Source organism: Manis javanica, chromosome 13 (genome assembly GCF_040802235.1).
Source record: "Manis javanica isolate MJ-LG chromosome 13, MJ_LKY, whole genome shotgun sequence".
Lineage (NCBI taxonomy): Eukaryota > Metazoa > Chordata > Mammalia > Pholidota > Manidae > Manis > Manis javanica.
This window is the reverse complement of record NC_133168.1, coordinates 38,863,380-38,879,935: the sequence shown is the minus strand read 5'-3', so window position 1 is coordinate 38,879,935 and position 16,556 is coordinate 38,863,380. Positions and strand designations below refer to the sequence as shown.

The 16,556-nt window shown below is 32.3% G+C and overlaps 2 protein-coding genes across 2 annotated transcripts in view; one reads left to right on the top strand and one right to left on the bottom strand.

The window, feature by feature from the left end:
* The window catches only part of CEP85L (centrosomal protein 85 like), a 174,361-nt gene that overhangs the window by 68,112 nt on the left and 89,693 nt on the right, over positions 1-16,556 (top strand). The window lies entirely within an intron of this gene.
* PLN (phospholamban) lies at positions 6,409-16,225 on the bottom strand. Its single transcript, XM_017680017.3, has 2 exons — positions 16,071-16,225; positions 6,409-7,955 (listed from the first exon to the last, which is right to left on the bottom strand). Exon 2 carries the CDS (start codon positions 7,853-7,855, stop codon positions 7,697-7,699), a length of 159 nt encoding a protein of 52 aa, XP_017535506.1. The 5' UTR covers positions 7,856-7,955; positions 16,071-16,225; the 3' UTR covers positions 6,409-7,696.

The following is a 16,556-nucleotide window of genomic DNA, read 5'->3' as shown; positions in this document are numbered from 1 at the left end:
CTCTCTCCCCTGCTCTGGAAGGAAGCAAGCAAGCAAGCAAATAAGCCCCTCCCCTTAGCCTTTCAGGTTCAGACATGCCCTCGGTTGCTCAGGTTTACCCATTGACATGGAGGTGAACTTTTCTCCACCCCGAGTGTATGCAGATGCACCAAAGCCAGGCAAGATACTCTGGAAACATTACAATTTTATCCATAATATGTAACACATTTTCTTTATTCATTTATCTGTTGATGACCCCATGAGTTGTTTCTATGTCTTGGCTTTTGTAAATGCTTCAGAGAACATGGAGTTCCATGTCATTTTTGGATTAGTGTTTTCAGTTATTTCAGATAAATACCCAGAAAGGGGAATTGCTGGATGATATGGTAGTTCTATTTTTATTTTTTTGAGGAACTTCCATAATGTTTTCCATAGTGGCAAATCAGTTTACATTCCCACTCATAGTGCACAAGGGCTTCCTTTTCTCCACATCCTTGCTAACATTTGTATCTCTTGTCTTTTTAATAGTGGCCATTCTGGCAAGTGTGACATGATATCTCACTGTGGTTTTGTTTGCATTTCCCTGATGATTAGTGATGTTGAGCACCATTTCATGTACCTTTTGGCTGTATGTATGTCTACACAGTTTCCTCACCTATAAAATGACAAGGTGGAACTAAAGTCATTTATAAAGTTTTGGTAGTGGTTGATATATATTTAATCTTGTAAAACAGATGTGTTTATTTAAAAAAAATTGGGTGTCAAGATTTATTTGTTAATCAGTTTAAGGAAAGCAATTTGTAATATAACATATAAAGAAAATACTGTCTACTCCCTTATGTTACATGTAAATGTGTACATTTCTTGATCTGGAAGTGTTTCTCTTCCAAGATAATTTTCTACAGCTCATTTTAACTGAGAACCCAGTTTACAAATTTATCTGTAAAATTTTTGTGTCCTGCATTTTTTATTACCAGAATTTTCTGTAATAAATTAATTCTACCAAAAAACTACAAAATTTCCCCAGAGCAAACATTTAAACTTACTATTTATTACTGCTACTAATAAAAATAAAACAAAGATTAATGGAATATATTCTATGAAAGCATAATGAGATCACAAATCTGAGTATATCTCTAAACATGCCCACAACGTAAGATGCTGTACTTACAGGAGAACCATTTCACATCCTATGGGTCTTCTTTACTCTTGTGTTGGACACAGTTCTTATAATCCTAATTATGTATATTTAAGTCACATAACCAAACATCATTATGGTATCTGAATTGGAAAAGAGCAGTTTAACCAGATTTATTTGTGATTTATCAGTTCAAGTGATTGAAAGATAAGAAACTTAATTTTTAAAATACTGTCATATTTTGGTCCTTAAATGCTTTGTGGTTATAGGAGAACAGAGATCAGGCAGTTATTTCTCCAGCTGGTATCTTCATAGAATTGGAGTTGTCTGGTCAGGGCTGAATATTCTACTCAACCTGAAGTAGGTGTGATAGAAAGGTAACTGAGAAAATTGGGTGAATTTAAAGGAATAAGTATTACTTCATACATTTTATTCTGCTTGGAGGAACTTCTGCTGTAAATTGTTTTCCCCAACCCTGAAGCAATGTAGAAAGGGTAGGGAGCTTGGAAGTGCATCTTGGAACAAAATTTATTTTTAAATCTTCCTAGTACACGGTATAAGTAGAAGGCTACTAAGAAACAAAATCTGCTTGCACCCTAGCAAGTCCCACTTCTTGATTAACCTTATTTGGGATGGTCTCTTTATAGTGCTTTTAAGTTTGGAGTAGAAAGATGAAACCAGGTAAAGAAAGTGTAGACACTTCAGCTGCAATGTTTAAATGACTACTTTTCTCATTGACTTCTTGGACTACTACAGAAGAAAATTCTTAAATACCTTCTTCTCAGAGCCGCCAAGCACTCTATTTATTTTAAAAGCTCTCATCTTAGTTTCTTTAAAGACTCTTTAAAACATTGACTTTCTTTTAGTCAAATTTTTACTTGAAGGAAAGAGCCATGATATGGATCAGCCCATCTGATAAATTGTGAGAATATGTGATTTTCAAGCTTAACTGCTAAACTCTTACCATGGTGGAGTTGGGGGGAACAGCTCTTTTACAGCTATGAAAAGAAATTTAGCCAAGAGTCATAATCTCACACTACCACTGATTTATACAGAATTTTGTAGCTGTCTGAGTGTTCTGTCTCATTTTATCTCCATGCCTCCTTCCCTTTTTTCTCCTTCAAAGGTTAATATTATAACATGGACTTTATGCTCTTCTTAGGACTCAATTCTGAATAATTATCAAGTCAGTGTCACAGTCTTAAGTGTGTGGTGTTCTTGGATTCTCACTGTTTCCTACTAAATCATCTAGAGTGCCGGTAGTGTAGCACTCTGAAGCATTTCCTTTTGTGAATGAAATGAAGCCAGCTATGCCTTCACTTGGTTAGGATGCAGGCCTCCCTGTGCAATGTCCACCACATTCTTTTGTTCTTTCTTCTGTTCTACATTACCTCTCTCCTCCTCCCCTCTCCAAAAGCTGTCTGACCCTATAAGGACTGTGACAGAAAAGAAAAACAAACAATAAACTCTTGCCTTCTCATTAGAAAGAATGCATCCCTTTCCATGTCCGTCTTGCACTTCTTTTATTGTCTGGGAGTGTAGGTGGGAAGGGAATGGAAGGTGTGTACTTTTACATACAAAGAATCCATTGGATTCCTGTAAAGTTCACATACTTTCATTTTCTGCAGTTTCCATTGTGATTATTCCTTCTTCGTTTCTGATTTTGTTAATGTTTGTACACTATTTTTCTTGATTAGCCTGGCTAAGGGTTTATCTATTTTATGTATTTTCTCAAAGAACCACCTTCTGGTTTTATTGTTGTTTTTTTTTCCTGTTATTTTATTATTTATTTTATTTATTTCTTCTCTAATCTTTATTATGTCCCTTCTACTAACTGGGCTTCATTTGTTCTTCTTTTTCTAGATTGTTTAATTGTGAGTTTAGACTATTTATTTGGGATTGTTCTTTTTTCTCAAGGTAGGCCTGTATTGCTATGTACTTCCCTCTTAGAACTGCCTTTGCAGCATCCCACAGATTTTGAGCTGTTGAATTTTTATTTTCATTTGCTTCCATATATTGCTTGATTTCTGTTTTAACTTGTTCATTGATGCATTGATCATTTGGAAGCATGTTGTTTAGCTTCCATGTGTTTGTAGCCTTTTTTGTTTTCTTTGTGTAACATTTCTAGTTTCATACCATTGTGGCTTGAGAAACGGCTTGATAAATTTCAATCTTGTGAATTTATTGAGCCTCTTCTTGTGGCCTTGTATGTGATCTATTCTGGAGAACTTTTCATGTACACTTGAGAATAATGTGTATCCTGCTGCACTTGGGTGGAATGTTCTATAGATATGTTAAGTCCATCCGATCTAATAATACAGTGTTCAGTGCCTCTGTTTCCTTATTTTCTGTCTAGTTGATCTGTCTGTTGACATGAATAGTGTATGAAAGTCTCCTAAAATGAGTGTTGCAGTCTATTTTCCTCTTTAATTCTGTTAGTATTTGTTTTACATGTTTAGGGGCTCTTATGTTGGGTGCATAGATATTTATAATAGTTACATCCTTTTGTTGGATTGACCCTTTTATCATTATGTAATGTCCTTTTTTTGTCTTATTTTACTCTTCTTTTTTTTGAAATCTATTTTGTCTGATATAAGTACTGCTACTCCTGCTTTTTTCTCCCTATTATTTGCATGAAATATCTTTTTCCATCCCTTTACTTTTAAGCTATGTATGTCTTTGGATTTGAAATGAGTCTCTTGTAGGTAGCATATAGATGGATCTTGTTTCTTTATCCATTCTGCCATGTCTTTTGATTGGTGCAGTCAGTCTATTTACATTTAAGGTATTATTGGTAGATATGTACTTACTGCCATTTTATTAATTGTTTTCTGGTTATTTTTATAGCTCCTCTCTGTCCCTTTCTTCTACTCTTATACCTTTCTCATATTATTTGATAGTTTTCTTTAGTGTTGTGATTATATTTCACTTAAAAAAATTTTTTTTGTATGTCTATTATAGGCTTTAGTTTTCTTGTTACCAAAGGTTCAAGGATAACTTCCTTACTATATAAGTCTGTATTAAGTTGCTGATTACTCTATTTCAGACACAATTTAAAAGTTCTTTTATTTTCTATTATTTTCTATTTCTTCCTCCTCCAAACTTTATGTATTAGATGTCATAATCTGCACTTTTTTGTGTATCCTTTGACTGATTTTGTATATAGCTGGTTTTGCTTCTTTTGTTTTAATTTCATACTTGCTTGGTAATTAATTGGTCTACTACCTTTATTGTGGGTTTATTTTCACTGCTGAAAGCTATTTAGCCTTTGAAGCATTTCCATCCACAGCAGTCCCTTTAACATATTCTGTTAGGGTGGCTTAGTGGTGATGAATTCCTTTAGCTTTTGTTTATCTGGAAATTTTTTAGTCCTTGCTTCTAATTTAAGTGATATTCTTGCTTGGTAGAGGATTCTTAGTTGGAGCTCCTTCTTTTTTAGTACATTAAATATTTCATGCCATTCCCTTCTGGCCTGTAAATTTTCTGTTGAGAAGTCTGCTGATAGCCCAATGGGGTTTCCTTTATAAATAATCTTTTATCTCTGGCCGCTTTCAGTACTCTCTCCTTATCCTTGATCTTTGCCATTTCCTGGGGTTCCTTTTCTTAGGGAGTCTCTGTGCTTCCATGACCTGAATGTTTATTTCCTCCTCCATATTGGGGAACTTTTCACCAATTATTTCCTCAAAAAGACTTTCTATCTCTTTGTCTCTTTCTTCTCCTTTTGGTACCCCTGTTATGAGAATATTGTTTCATTTGGATTGGTCACACAGCTGTCTTATAATTCTTTCATTCTAGAGGTCTGGAAAAAGGTTTATTTTTAATGTGAGGGTGTTTTGTGTATTCTCTGAAAAAAAAGTTTTCTTATTATTCTTATTTTTGCACCCTGTTTTGTCTTTTTTTAAAGATAATATAACTACATTGAAAGATGTGGACGCTATGATGCTTTTGATAGGCTATGACATGACACATTCACTAAGCTAGAAAGCATGTACTTGCTTTTTATATATGCTTTAATAAATAATATTAATAATGTGTGTGATGTTTTTTATCTGCCAACTTCTCTATATAGTGCTGGCATATAATTTTTAGACATTTTAAAGTATGCTGTTATTTAACAGAACAGATCTTTCTTGAAATTTTCCTACTTTGCCAGATGACTCAAAAATAATGATAATTTCTAGGTAGTAGAAAATTCATTATTTTGTGTAGGTCTGCCCTCTTGTGTTTGTACTAGGAAATTTCTCCTGGTTTGGGGAGTTACCAAAACAACCTGCAAAATTGTAACTGCTTATCATCAGATTGTATTATGGTCATATCGGTCATGAGTGTATTAATGAGCAATTTCACTGAGTTCAAGAAGGTTCATTTTAACATAGGTCATTTGTAACATGAAACATTTAAGAATTAGTTCATTTTTAGTGCCTTGTAAATTAAGATTTGTATTTACAATAGAAAGTATTTGAGCATTTGGTATTTAAAAAATTTTAAATACATTGTTTTACTATAACTTCTTACACATCATGATAAATAGAATAAATAAGTTCCATTTAAAGACTGGGATTTTGATCTACATTATAATCTGAGTTACAGTATTCTGTAATCCTTAACTATAAGATTTTAATTTCTATTAAAGTTAGAATGAAAAACAAAAAACCCTTTACTTCTGTTTTACTTAGGAAAAAAGCCCCCAAACTTCACAGTTTATAATTTGAAGTTGATGCTGTAATAAACAATATAATGGAAGGAATATAACTTATCATTTCAAAATTTCCACTTATATTTAAGATCAATATGGCTAACTGTAGAACTTGGTTATTTTTGCTTGGTAATTACTGACACCAGTGACTATGTGTATCACTTGTTACTCAAAGCTTTCTAGTTGATGTTAGGGATCTCCAACCCATAGATGAGGCTTTACTCAAGAAATCTCCCTGTCAGTTGAGATCCCTTTTCCCTCTGTTCCTCAGATATCAGTGAACCAAATTTGTCCCCATCCCATCTCCAGAAAAATTTTAAAAGCAGTATCTTCTTCACTATTCCATTAACAGCATATGTGTTGCAAACCGAAGTCAATATTTTCAAATTTTTCAACTTTTCAAATTCTTTTAGTAACCATGTTTAGCAAATCATATGGTAAATTATACATTCTCTACTTCTGTAATTATTGCTATGTTAGTAATATGTCTTGAGTTAAAGTTAAAATTATTGGGTTAATGCAGTATAGGTGTAAGCCACTTTAGACTTAATTTTAAACTGAAGTCGACATAAATTACCAAATTTTGGAGATTACATTTTCAAACACCAATTTTTACTTCTGTTTTATGAGTTGTTGGAAGATATTTGTAAATGACCAGAGGAGAAATTGAAAATCTATGCAACAAGTAAATAATTGTAGGTTAGTATTGCTGGGTTTATAATTTAGCATAGTAGGTATCTACTCTCTAGTTGATAGGTTAAGGAAAATAGCTATATCCTGTCATAAAAGGGGCAAAAGTTCATTTCAAAGTAATCAGAGTTAATTAATTTTGGAGAGAGAATTCAAATTTTTATTTTGTTAATGCTTGAAATATGTATTTTATTCTTTTATTCTTTTATTCTTTTTATTGCCAACATTCAATATAAGGTTAGAATAGAAGACAACCTATAAAATGATTCTAGTCTTCTGATTTTATGATTCCAAAGATACAGCCTGGCAGGTTATATACTCTAACTTAGCTAATAGACTACAGTGCTATAAATTAAGGTCAAACTCTAATCTATTGGTATATTAGTAATTATGGCTAATCACACTGTTAGCTGTTAAATTAACCAACAGTTCTTGTCTGTTGATCATAATGTCTTAGAACAGATTTATGGATTGCCTGCATGTACTAGAATTCTGTAATTCTTTGAAAGTCACCTAAGATAAATTTTATTTATATAAGAGTATGGCCTTACTTTTTCCTTATTGATTCTCATAAACTTTAAAAAATGTGTTAGTATAGTATAGAAAAGAATATAATTTCTATTTTAGAACATAGGTTATGACAGTTACTACAAAGACCTTTGTGTGATAATAAAATAACAGATGTGAAGAGTCAGCAGACTATTTTCAAATGATCATACTTCATTTGAATGATTATTTTGGTACTTGTAGAGACCTGAAAAGTACTTAATAAACATCAAAGAGGCTTTTATGACACAATATAAATTATATTTACCCCAAATAGTGAAGCTAATGCTTTATATGAAATGATGTGTTAGCAGTGCAATTTCAAAACTAAATTCCTAGTTCATCCTCAGAAAAGATTTGGGATGGAAACTTAGAAACTCTGTTGAGGAAATCAACAGTTATATTATGCACACTTATAGTCATTTTAAAGTTAATTTTTGAAAATAAGGCCCATTTCATGTTTACAAGATCCAGCAGATAGATACACTTGCTAACAATTTGTTTTGTTCTGTATCTTGACCTTTTCACAAAGAAATTTTTCTACTTGGAAATGAATTGTTACACGGTATTGTTTTTCCCTTCTTCATAGGATGACAAATTTTTAGCTGAGGGTGATAAATTGCAGCACTGGAGACTGTAGCAGAACTTCAGAGAAGCATCACGATGATGCAGATCAACAAGAGACATATTAAGATGAGACAGAAATTGACAAACAGGTTCTGGAGATTTTGACGTGCTTGTTGAGGCATTTCAATGGTTGAAGCTCTTCTTATAGCGGAGCGAGTGAGGTATTGGACTTTCTCCATGATACCAGGAAGACAGGAAGTCTCAAGTTTTAAATGGTCAGGAGAAAGGTAAAAGGCTGGTAAAAAGCCAATGTGAGATCACTTTCTTCTTTTCCGTAGGCTGGAATGTAAAAACAGTATATGGATTAGGATCATGGTTGTAACCTGGTTTCTGAACACGTAAAACACAATTTTGCATTAACTCATCTTTCTCAGCATTCTTTGTATATTGACATCAAATCTCTCTCTAGTCTGTGTGTACACATGCTCACATATGTGTTTCCCTGTTTAAGTTGTTTTTTTCTTTTTTGTGAGTGTCACCTTGATGTCTACTTTGTAGAGTGCAGCTTGTTTTGGGCTATTCCCTTGGGCAAAAGTTCTTTCATATTGTTTCATTAAGTCTGTTTCTCTGAGAGTGTAACTGTTGTGACAATAGTATATTAATTCTAGAAGAAATTTTAGAAAAAGAAATGCATGCAATAAATTATTCTTCAGATGTTGATTTTAGTCCAGAATAAAATAGTTAAGCAAGAAGTATTTTACCAGAACTATAGATTCAAATGTTTGCCATTCCTTTTTATGATTTTATAGTTTTGTAGACTATGCTATTTTAAATAACATTTTTACAAGGCTTGATATTAGGTAATAAAGGCTATCAGGCTCAAAGGCTAGTAAGAAAATTATGTACCACAGAGAGTTCATATTTACAAATGATCTGTACTTAAGAGTAGTGGTTGCCCTTTGCCTTCTTTCAGAGTTCCCAAAGCTATTCTGCCCAATTAATTATTTTGCTAGTTAATAAAATAAAATAAAGCTTAAAATAATATGTCATTATAAAAAATTAGATACAGATTAAAAATTAACTGTAAATGAACTGTTCAGAGATACCAGCTGCTAAGATTTAGTGATTTTTTGGTTAATCAGGATACTTCTATATACATCTTAAAATATCAAAAATTAGAAATGGAATAAAAACATAACCATAATTCACTGCACAGAGATAATGGCTGTTAACATTTGTTGATATATAATTGTTAATGAAGATATTACTACTTTACCCCAGCTGCCAAATTTCACTTTCTCTTTATGTCCCATGAAAACCCAATTCAACCTGTCAGCTCCATTTTTGAGAGACACTAGTGCTAAAGAGAGCAGAGGAAAGAACTGAAAGAATGGGAATGGGGAAGAATATATCAGGCATGATCAGTGAGAACTTGGCATTTATTTTTACAAAAAAAGCCGTATGGTAATTGGTGGTTATATTCTGTAGTTTCAGTACTTCAGCTTGGCTCTGTGTTCTAAATTATATACTAGTCTGGGCTTTCCTTTCACTAGAGACTCTGGCCTCTTTCTTAGTATTGATCTGTAGTGAGGAGATCCAAACAGCCAACTTAGATCAAACTTCATTTTCTTAAAGAGTTGGTAACAACCTGTGTTTCTCTAACATGTATTCTCTAGCATATACAGATCTCCAGCATATATTCCTCATTGCCCAATACAAGTGGCTATTACTTTATTTGTAACACCTTCTACCTAGAAAACGTGACTTAAACTTAGTATATATTTAATTTAATTACTTTTGTTTGAATTTTCCAGATAAAATATAAAAATAAAGAGGTTTTCTTTTGTTCTTTAAGAAAATGCACCCTTTAAGTTGTTTCTGGTTGTACTTGTTTAGCTGTAGGTACAGTGAATTTATACTACTGGGTAACTGTAGTGAATATTTCCTGCATTTCTTGGTATATTTGGCTAGTTGCTTTATATGAAGACATACGGTACAGTTAAGAAAGGAATAAGAATTAGCATTGGTAATTTCTATTTGAGCTTATATTTCTGTGAAGTTTTAGTACTTAAATGGTCTGAGAGTTCTGAATTTAAAAATTATTTCTGAGATAAAATATGGAAAATGAGGAAGTGTGACCATAAAGCATATATATACAAGATCCATTCCCTACACTGACACTGCTGAGTGGTACTTCAGTCACATGAAACATGTCACCTTTCCATAAATACTTCATTGCCTTTTTTGATTCTGTCTTTTGCACATGTTGTTCTGGCTCTGCCTGGAATGTCTCTCCTCTCCTTCTTCCCCCCTAACCTTTGATTCTTTGCCAGGCAAATTTTAGTTGATCCTTAAGGCCCAGTTTAAATATCAACTCCTAATGAAACTTTCCATTACTCATTAAGGTAAAATTGGTTATCACCTCTTCTGGTTTGGTAGGTCTTTAGTGTTACCTATGTCAGGATAGCTATCAGGCTATGGTACAGTTTGATTTACATGTCTGGATCCCCAACTAGACTTCTAGTTCATGAGTATAAGGAACCACACGTTTATTTTGAAATCTAGAACATAGTGTGTAATTGCTACCATTTGAATAAATCAGTGAAGCTGGATAAGGGATTCTTATGATTTACTTTAACATTTTTAGAAAATTGTTAATGATCAAAGATAATGCTGTGATTAACATGTTAACCAGTTACAACAATTTGATATTTGAACACATCAGCTCCAGTATTTTTCTCTAGTCTCTTCCTATTGCAGATGAGAAAAATAAGGCTTGGAGGATTTACGTAGAGGATTACAATTTAGATAAATTTTAAATGATTTAACAGCATTAACTAGAACTAGGCTTTGTATGAATGGATATTTGGTGTTTGTGAAATATAAGAGGTATGCCCTAAATACATGAGCCCTAAATACATGTACTGATAAGTACAATGAATATACTGTAAATATTACCTCATAATACTTCAGCAGCCAACTATTATCAAAAAATAATAGTTTGTTTCTGGAAATAACCAAAGATAGGGGTATCTTGTTTCTTGTCAAACTTAGAAATATGTTGTAATTCTGAAGGGACTATAGTCACTTTAAAATCTTATGCTAAAATCAAAATGAAATATGCCTTATATACTAAAATATTAGTTGTTGCCTTCAATTTATTGGGCTCAGCTTATTTTACAGTGGTACAATCTAAAATGTTTTGACCTAATTCTGCTATATTTCCAAAATCTGTATTATAGTTAATTAGGCCAGAATTCATCCATACTGATAGGATTTCCTGTCACATCCTGAGAATTGAAAAGCTGTGTGTGGAAATGGCACAATCCTATTTTTTGGAGTAGTCTGTGACCTACAGTATATCATAATTTATGGTATGGTTGTCAGGTGTTTATCATTCTTTTCTCTGTACTCACAACATCTTTGAGTGTAGATCTGCAGTCTCTTTTTCCCCTTTCTTAGAGCCAAGCTGGTAATAGAGTAATATTTGGTAGAGAGCCTAGAAAAATAGTTCTGCTCTATTTTCATTTTATCTGATTTTACATCATTCTTTTTACATAATATAAATTGTGTTGGGATGTTCTGAACTTGCATCTGGCCTAACCATCCATGGAGATAGAGGTTAGCCCTACGTTTTCCCCCAGCCCCACTCTGAAAGAATGACAGTATGTGTAAATTAGGTGTCTGGTACAGGAGGAGTAAAGATACTTTAAAATTAATTCATCATCCAGTCCCTAGAATCAGAATATTGAAAATATGATAGATGTTTTGATAGGAGTTTGGTTGTAGAAATGCCAAATTCCTGTCTCTTGAGTTACATGTAAGAGGAAGAAAAGTATCTACAGTAGCTTGTATATCTATGGGGTCTATGATTATTCCAATTTTTGGAAGGAATGTGGGATCTATGAGTATTTCAATTTTTACCATTCTTTATAATAAAGTATTTGTAAGGCCTTTGGTTGTCTTATTTCTCCTCATTCACTCAAAAAGGTGAAATTGGGAAGCAAATACTATGAAGTTAAAGATAACTGTTTTTTGAAGTAGAAGAAAGAAAGAGACAAAGCATGGGCAACTCTGTGATATTTCATTAATATCATGTGCCATGAAAGATACTGTATCAGCTTCTGCATAGTCCTCACTTTGTCTGCAGTGAGTCCTTTTTCTTAACATCATAATATCAGATTAATTCTTGTGCAAATGGAACCTCAATAGACTTATGAAAATTTTTGGTGATATGCTTTGTGACTTGCTAGACAATTGATAGCTTAACAATGTTGTATATGTTGATCAGTAGTCCCCACCTGTAATTTAAGCACTTTCAGCACTTTGCAGAACCGTCTGAACTTCGATTTTTGGGGTACTCCCTCTGCTGAAATCATAAATTCCTGAGATTCTTTATATGTGTGGTTTCATAACTTTGCTTCCCTTTTATTTTTGCCTATTTATTTATTCTTTTAGTTGGATGTGAGCATATTTCACTTGGAAATTCAAGTATGCACAGGCTACACAATCAGACTACAGTCTGAGAGATACTTTTTAGAATTTTTTTCTCTTAATTGGTTCAGAAGAAAATTCTCTATAAATTTTATTTTACAGAAGTTGCCTGTATTAGGATTATTTGGGGATTTTATTTTTTCTACTATTTACTGTCATGTTCACAGATAATCTAGAAGTGATTTTGTATGCACCTGTTTTTTGACTTGATTAAATTAGGACAGTTCATTATTAGATTTATCATCAATCTGTTGGCATCTAAAAGTTTATTTTGGTAGAATCATTTTCCGTTTGAGATTGCCTAATAATAAACTCAGAACTTCTCTTTGAAATTACTTTGTGGCAGCAACATTCCAGAGCTTTGTTGGTTCATTCTGCTATTTGAAAGACTCTTCAAGCTATTTGAAAGAACTCTCCTGGTTACGAAAAGAATTGAATAAACATAAAAATATGTATATTTTTAACCTTTACATTGACCTCATAATGAAATGTTTCCCTTGTTTTAAAGCTTTGCCTTGAGGAAAATTCATCAAATAACAGCGTAGAGAGATTTTTCCTTATGAAATTGGAACATTGCTGTTGGTACTTTTGTCAATTTATCCTGTAGTAGTTGAGACTTCACATTCCTTTTAGGGGAAGAGGATGTGGAGAGGGAGTGTAGGGGAAGTTTTAAGGAAAAACAAATGCCGATTAAATATACCCCCAATAATGTTAGAGAATTGGTCTCTTTCTCTTTGGAAGACCTGAAGGTGGAGTACATTTTAAAAAACACTAGAGGTCCTCAGTTGACTATGAGTATTCTAGGGTGGAGCTGAACTCAGGCCTCCTTTTCGTATGTTTATTTGGTAATACTTGCTTCAGAATTATGTAGGGTAAGAACATTGGTATTTCTGGAAAGACTTAAAGAGACCACATATTATCTGATTTGGGCCACTGTAATTTAGAAGGATTATTTCCTTGATTCCTAATCTTTGTTTACTCCTTTGCTGCTATGATCAGCATTGTTAATTCACAGTTTCGATGAAAGTTAGTGGTTTTCATAGCATCATCAACAAAGCAGGATTCCTCTGCTCAAGCAAGCAGTTGAATATTTTAAATGGTAAATATGAAGAGATCATAAATGAATTTAAGGAAAGTTAAGAATTTAATATGGAGCTAGAATAGAACATAAAAGTGTGGTTTTGAAGAGTTTGGGGAAATTAACCTAGATTTTAGGTATTAAGGTTAAATAGATTAAAGGCAAGAATAATTTGGCCATGAAACAAATTAAATAAAAGGAAACTTTGTGGCATGTTACTATTTTTAAAAGTCTGCAGTTATTTTAAGTTTTGTTGTACAAGGTATATTGCTTCATAACTAAGGACATCTATAACTTTCTTATATCTCTGGCTTTGAAAACGATTACTATATTAATGTATAAAGAATATAATACAGAATATTACATAGTCTATTAAGGACATGTTACATAGGCTATTAAGGCTTCATGCATAAATTAACTTTAAATGAAATGGAGTGGTTTTACATTAAAATAGAAGTTTGTATCCTCTGACTTTCCCTTTTAGAATACCATCAACAGTATTTGGGGACTTTCATTTTATTTTGCTTTGCCAGTGTCATGATTTATTTTTAAGCCATGTTGATCAGTGGGTGGGGATGTGCATGTGGTTTAGAGTTATAAAACCCTGCCTTCTGCCAAGGTTCCACTATTTCTTAGCTCTGTGACCTTGGGCAGTTCACCTTTTTGCATCTGTTTCCTAAATTACTAAATAGAGATGCAGTGTCCAACATATAGGAAGTTAAGATGATCAAATGAAATATTTGTATACAGCAGTACACTTCAAAGGTTATTCAAGAATAAAGAGGAAGTTTTAATTGACCATTATTTCAAGGATAAATGTTTAATTTACAGAACACATTTCATCTTTACATTTAATTTTTACTTAAAATTTATATTATATAATTTAACACATTACATAATTAATATATTACATAATGCAGTTAATACACTAAAATTTATTCTTTTTTTGAACTATTTTGTTTATACAAATACTCTATCACCAGTTAACTATTGAGATTAAGAGACAATATGTACAAGTATGCAACCAAATGCAATTTTTTTCTGGAATATTATTTTCCTTCATGTCCACTAAAATACTGTCAAAATAATTTTGATATTTAAGTTTTAGGAAATGATGGTGACATTTCTCTTAGTAAAGCAAGTACTTTAGCCCTTTCATGTGTTTTTAAAACTTCATTTTTAGTAACTTAAACATCTTTCATTCCCATTTCTCCCATTTTGTTTGATCTGACACTTTTTAGCACTTAGTTTTTCATATCTTTAGAAACAAAGACAGTACTTAAGTTTCACACCATGATAGAGATGAACTCGTTGGGACATAATCGCTGGCACTAACTAGGGCAGTTAACAATGGTCATTATAACTGTCATTTTATTAACCTGGATACACTATTTATCTAAGGATAACTTTCATAGCAGAATTTTTGCTCTTTCTAGAAATTATCAAATTTCCAGAGTGGTATGTGATGTGATGAAATTCTGGCACTAAAAAACTCCTGAACATTCCATTTAAAATGTGCAAATGTAATTTGATAGGTATTTGAGTAAAAATGCATAAACATGCACTGAGTGACTTGTGTAATATCAAAGGAAAAACATTTTATGAATATAAAAATAATTAGGGAGCCTCAGTTGTAGACAACAATTAGAAATGTTTTTGCATGTCTTAGAAATGTTTTTGCATGTTTTGCTTGTAGAATACAAAGTTCTTATCTGTAAAAAGCAGTGGAGTTAACATTTGTCATAGGAACTTGGAATTCTAGAGATAAGTTTTAGTTTGACATATATATGGGAATAAAAATAACGCATTAAAATTGATGTAATATTCTTTGTGCCCTGATATAAGATTTAAGAATGAAAACACACTTCACGTATTAAATTGAGGATTGTAACATCAAGAGTAGAATAGAATTTAAGCATGTCATAAAATTTATTGCGGCATCTCCATTTCTGGGTATTTCTTCATTTCTTTTTTTCTCCCCTCTTTCCCTCTAAAGGCAGGAGAGAAAACTGAGGAACACTGGAGAATAGTGACTTGATGATGGTATATTCATTAACAGGCAGAAGAACATTCATTTTATCAAATTCATTCGAGTGAGAGATGTAGGAATGTTCTGCCAAAATAATATTTCTTTATTTTTAAAGTGCTTAATTACTATTCTGGAACTCTAGAAAGAAGTTTGTGTTTCTGATGGGTGTTTTAAGATTTCTAAACTTGTCATTAGATTTGATATAAGTAACTCAATTTATTAAATCTTGGAATTTTTTAGAAATGTTTGTTAAAATTTGAGTAGGATTATAAAAGAGAGTAAAAAAAAGTCTTCAAAAGCATTTTAAAAGTAGTTTGCATTATGTATTTTAAAATCTATTAATATTTACTGTAGGGAATCAATGATAATATTGGAATAGTTGTGCTAATAATGTGCATGTTGTACAGTCACACGACTATCATAGGATTTCAATGTAAATAGACAGCCCAGTCCTATCCTATTTCTCAGCAGAATTAACAGATAACAAAATGAAACCATTGTTTTTGTGTGGAGAAATCAAATCACCACTGCCACCAAATATGGTAACATAATTGAAAGATATTTTAATTGACAGAAATTAACTTTTGAAAGGCAAAATAAAAGTGAAAGTTAAAATGACAAACCAATAACCAGAATCAAAGATGAATGCGACCCTTATCATTTCAAGTTTAGTCTTACTTACTGTCACTGAATAGATTAGCATTCATTTAGAAATTAAGCTTTTTGTCTTATTAGATGTTCTATTGTCTAACTTTTAACTGAAGTTTATAAAACATGATTCTTTTTAAAAAGCTTAGTAAGCTTGAATTATAGAAATTAAGAATTACTAAAATCAGTGAAATCTTTTTCTTACCTTGGCTGTTGTGATGTTCACAATATCAAGTATTTGGAGTTGTATGAAGTCTTACCGGTGTTTAGCTGGAAAGTTTTCTGACTCTTGTTACCAGACTTATGGGAACAATTGAAGTAGGTGTAGGAGAAAAAGTGTTCTAGGGAGGTCTTATGATGTCACATAGGAATTCTGAAGTTATGATTGGTTAGTTTTAGTCTTATCACAACCAAACTTTTCAGAATGTCATTTATCTTTCTTTGGGTATGGAAAGGTCATTAACATGTTGTGCCATGTTTTTTGTTTTTAATTTTATGAAGTATATAGGAAATAAGTGGGGGGAAAAAGTAAGTTTTGGGTGGTAGAAAGCTCCCTTTAAAGATTCATGCCTTTTCAGGCTTAAAAGTAATCATATCCTGATGGTGATAATGTTGAAGAACTAAAATATTCACAGTAATAGGCATTTTAATGAGTAAGAATTATAATACTGACCTAAGTCAGACAACTTCC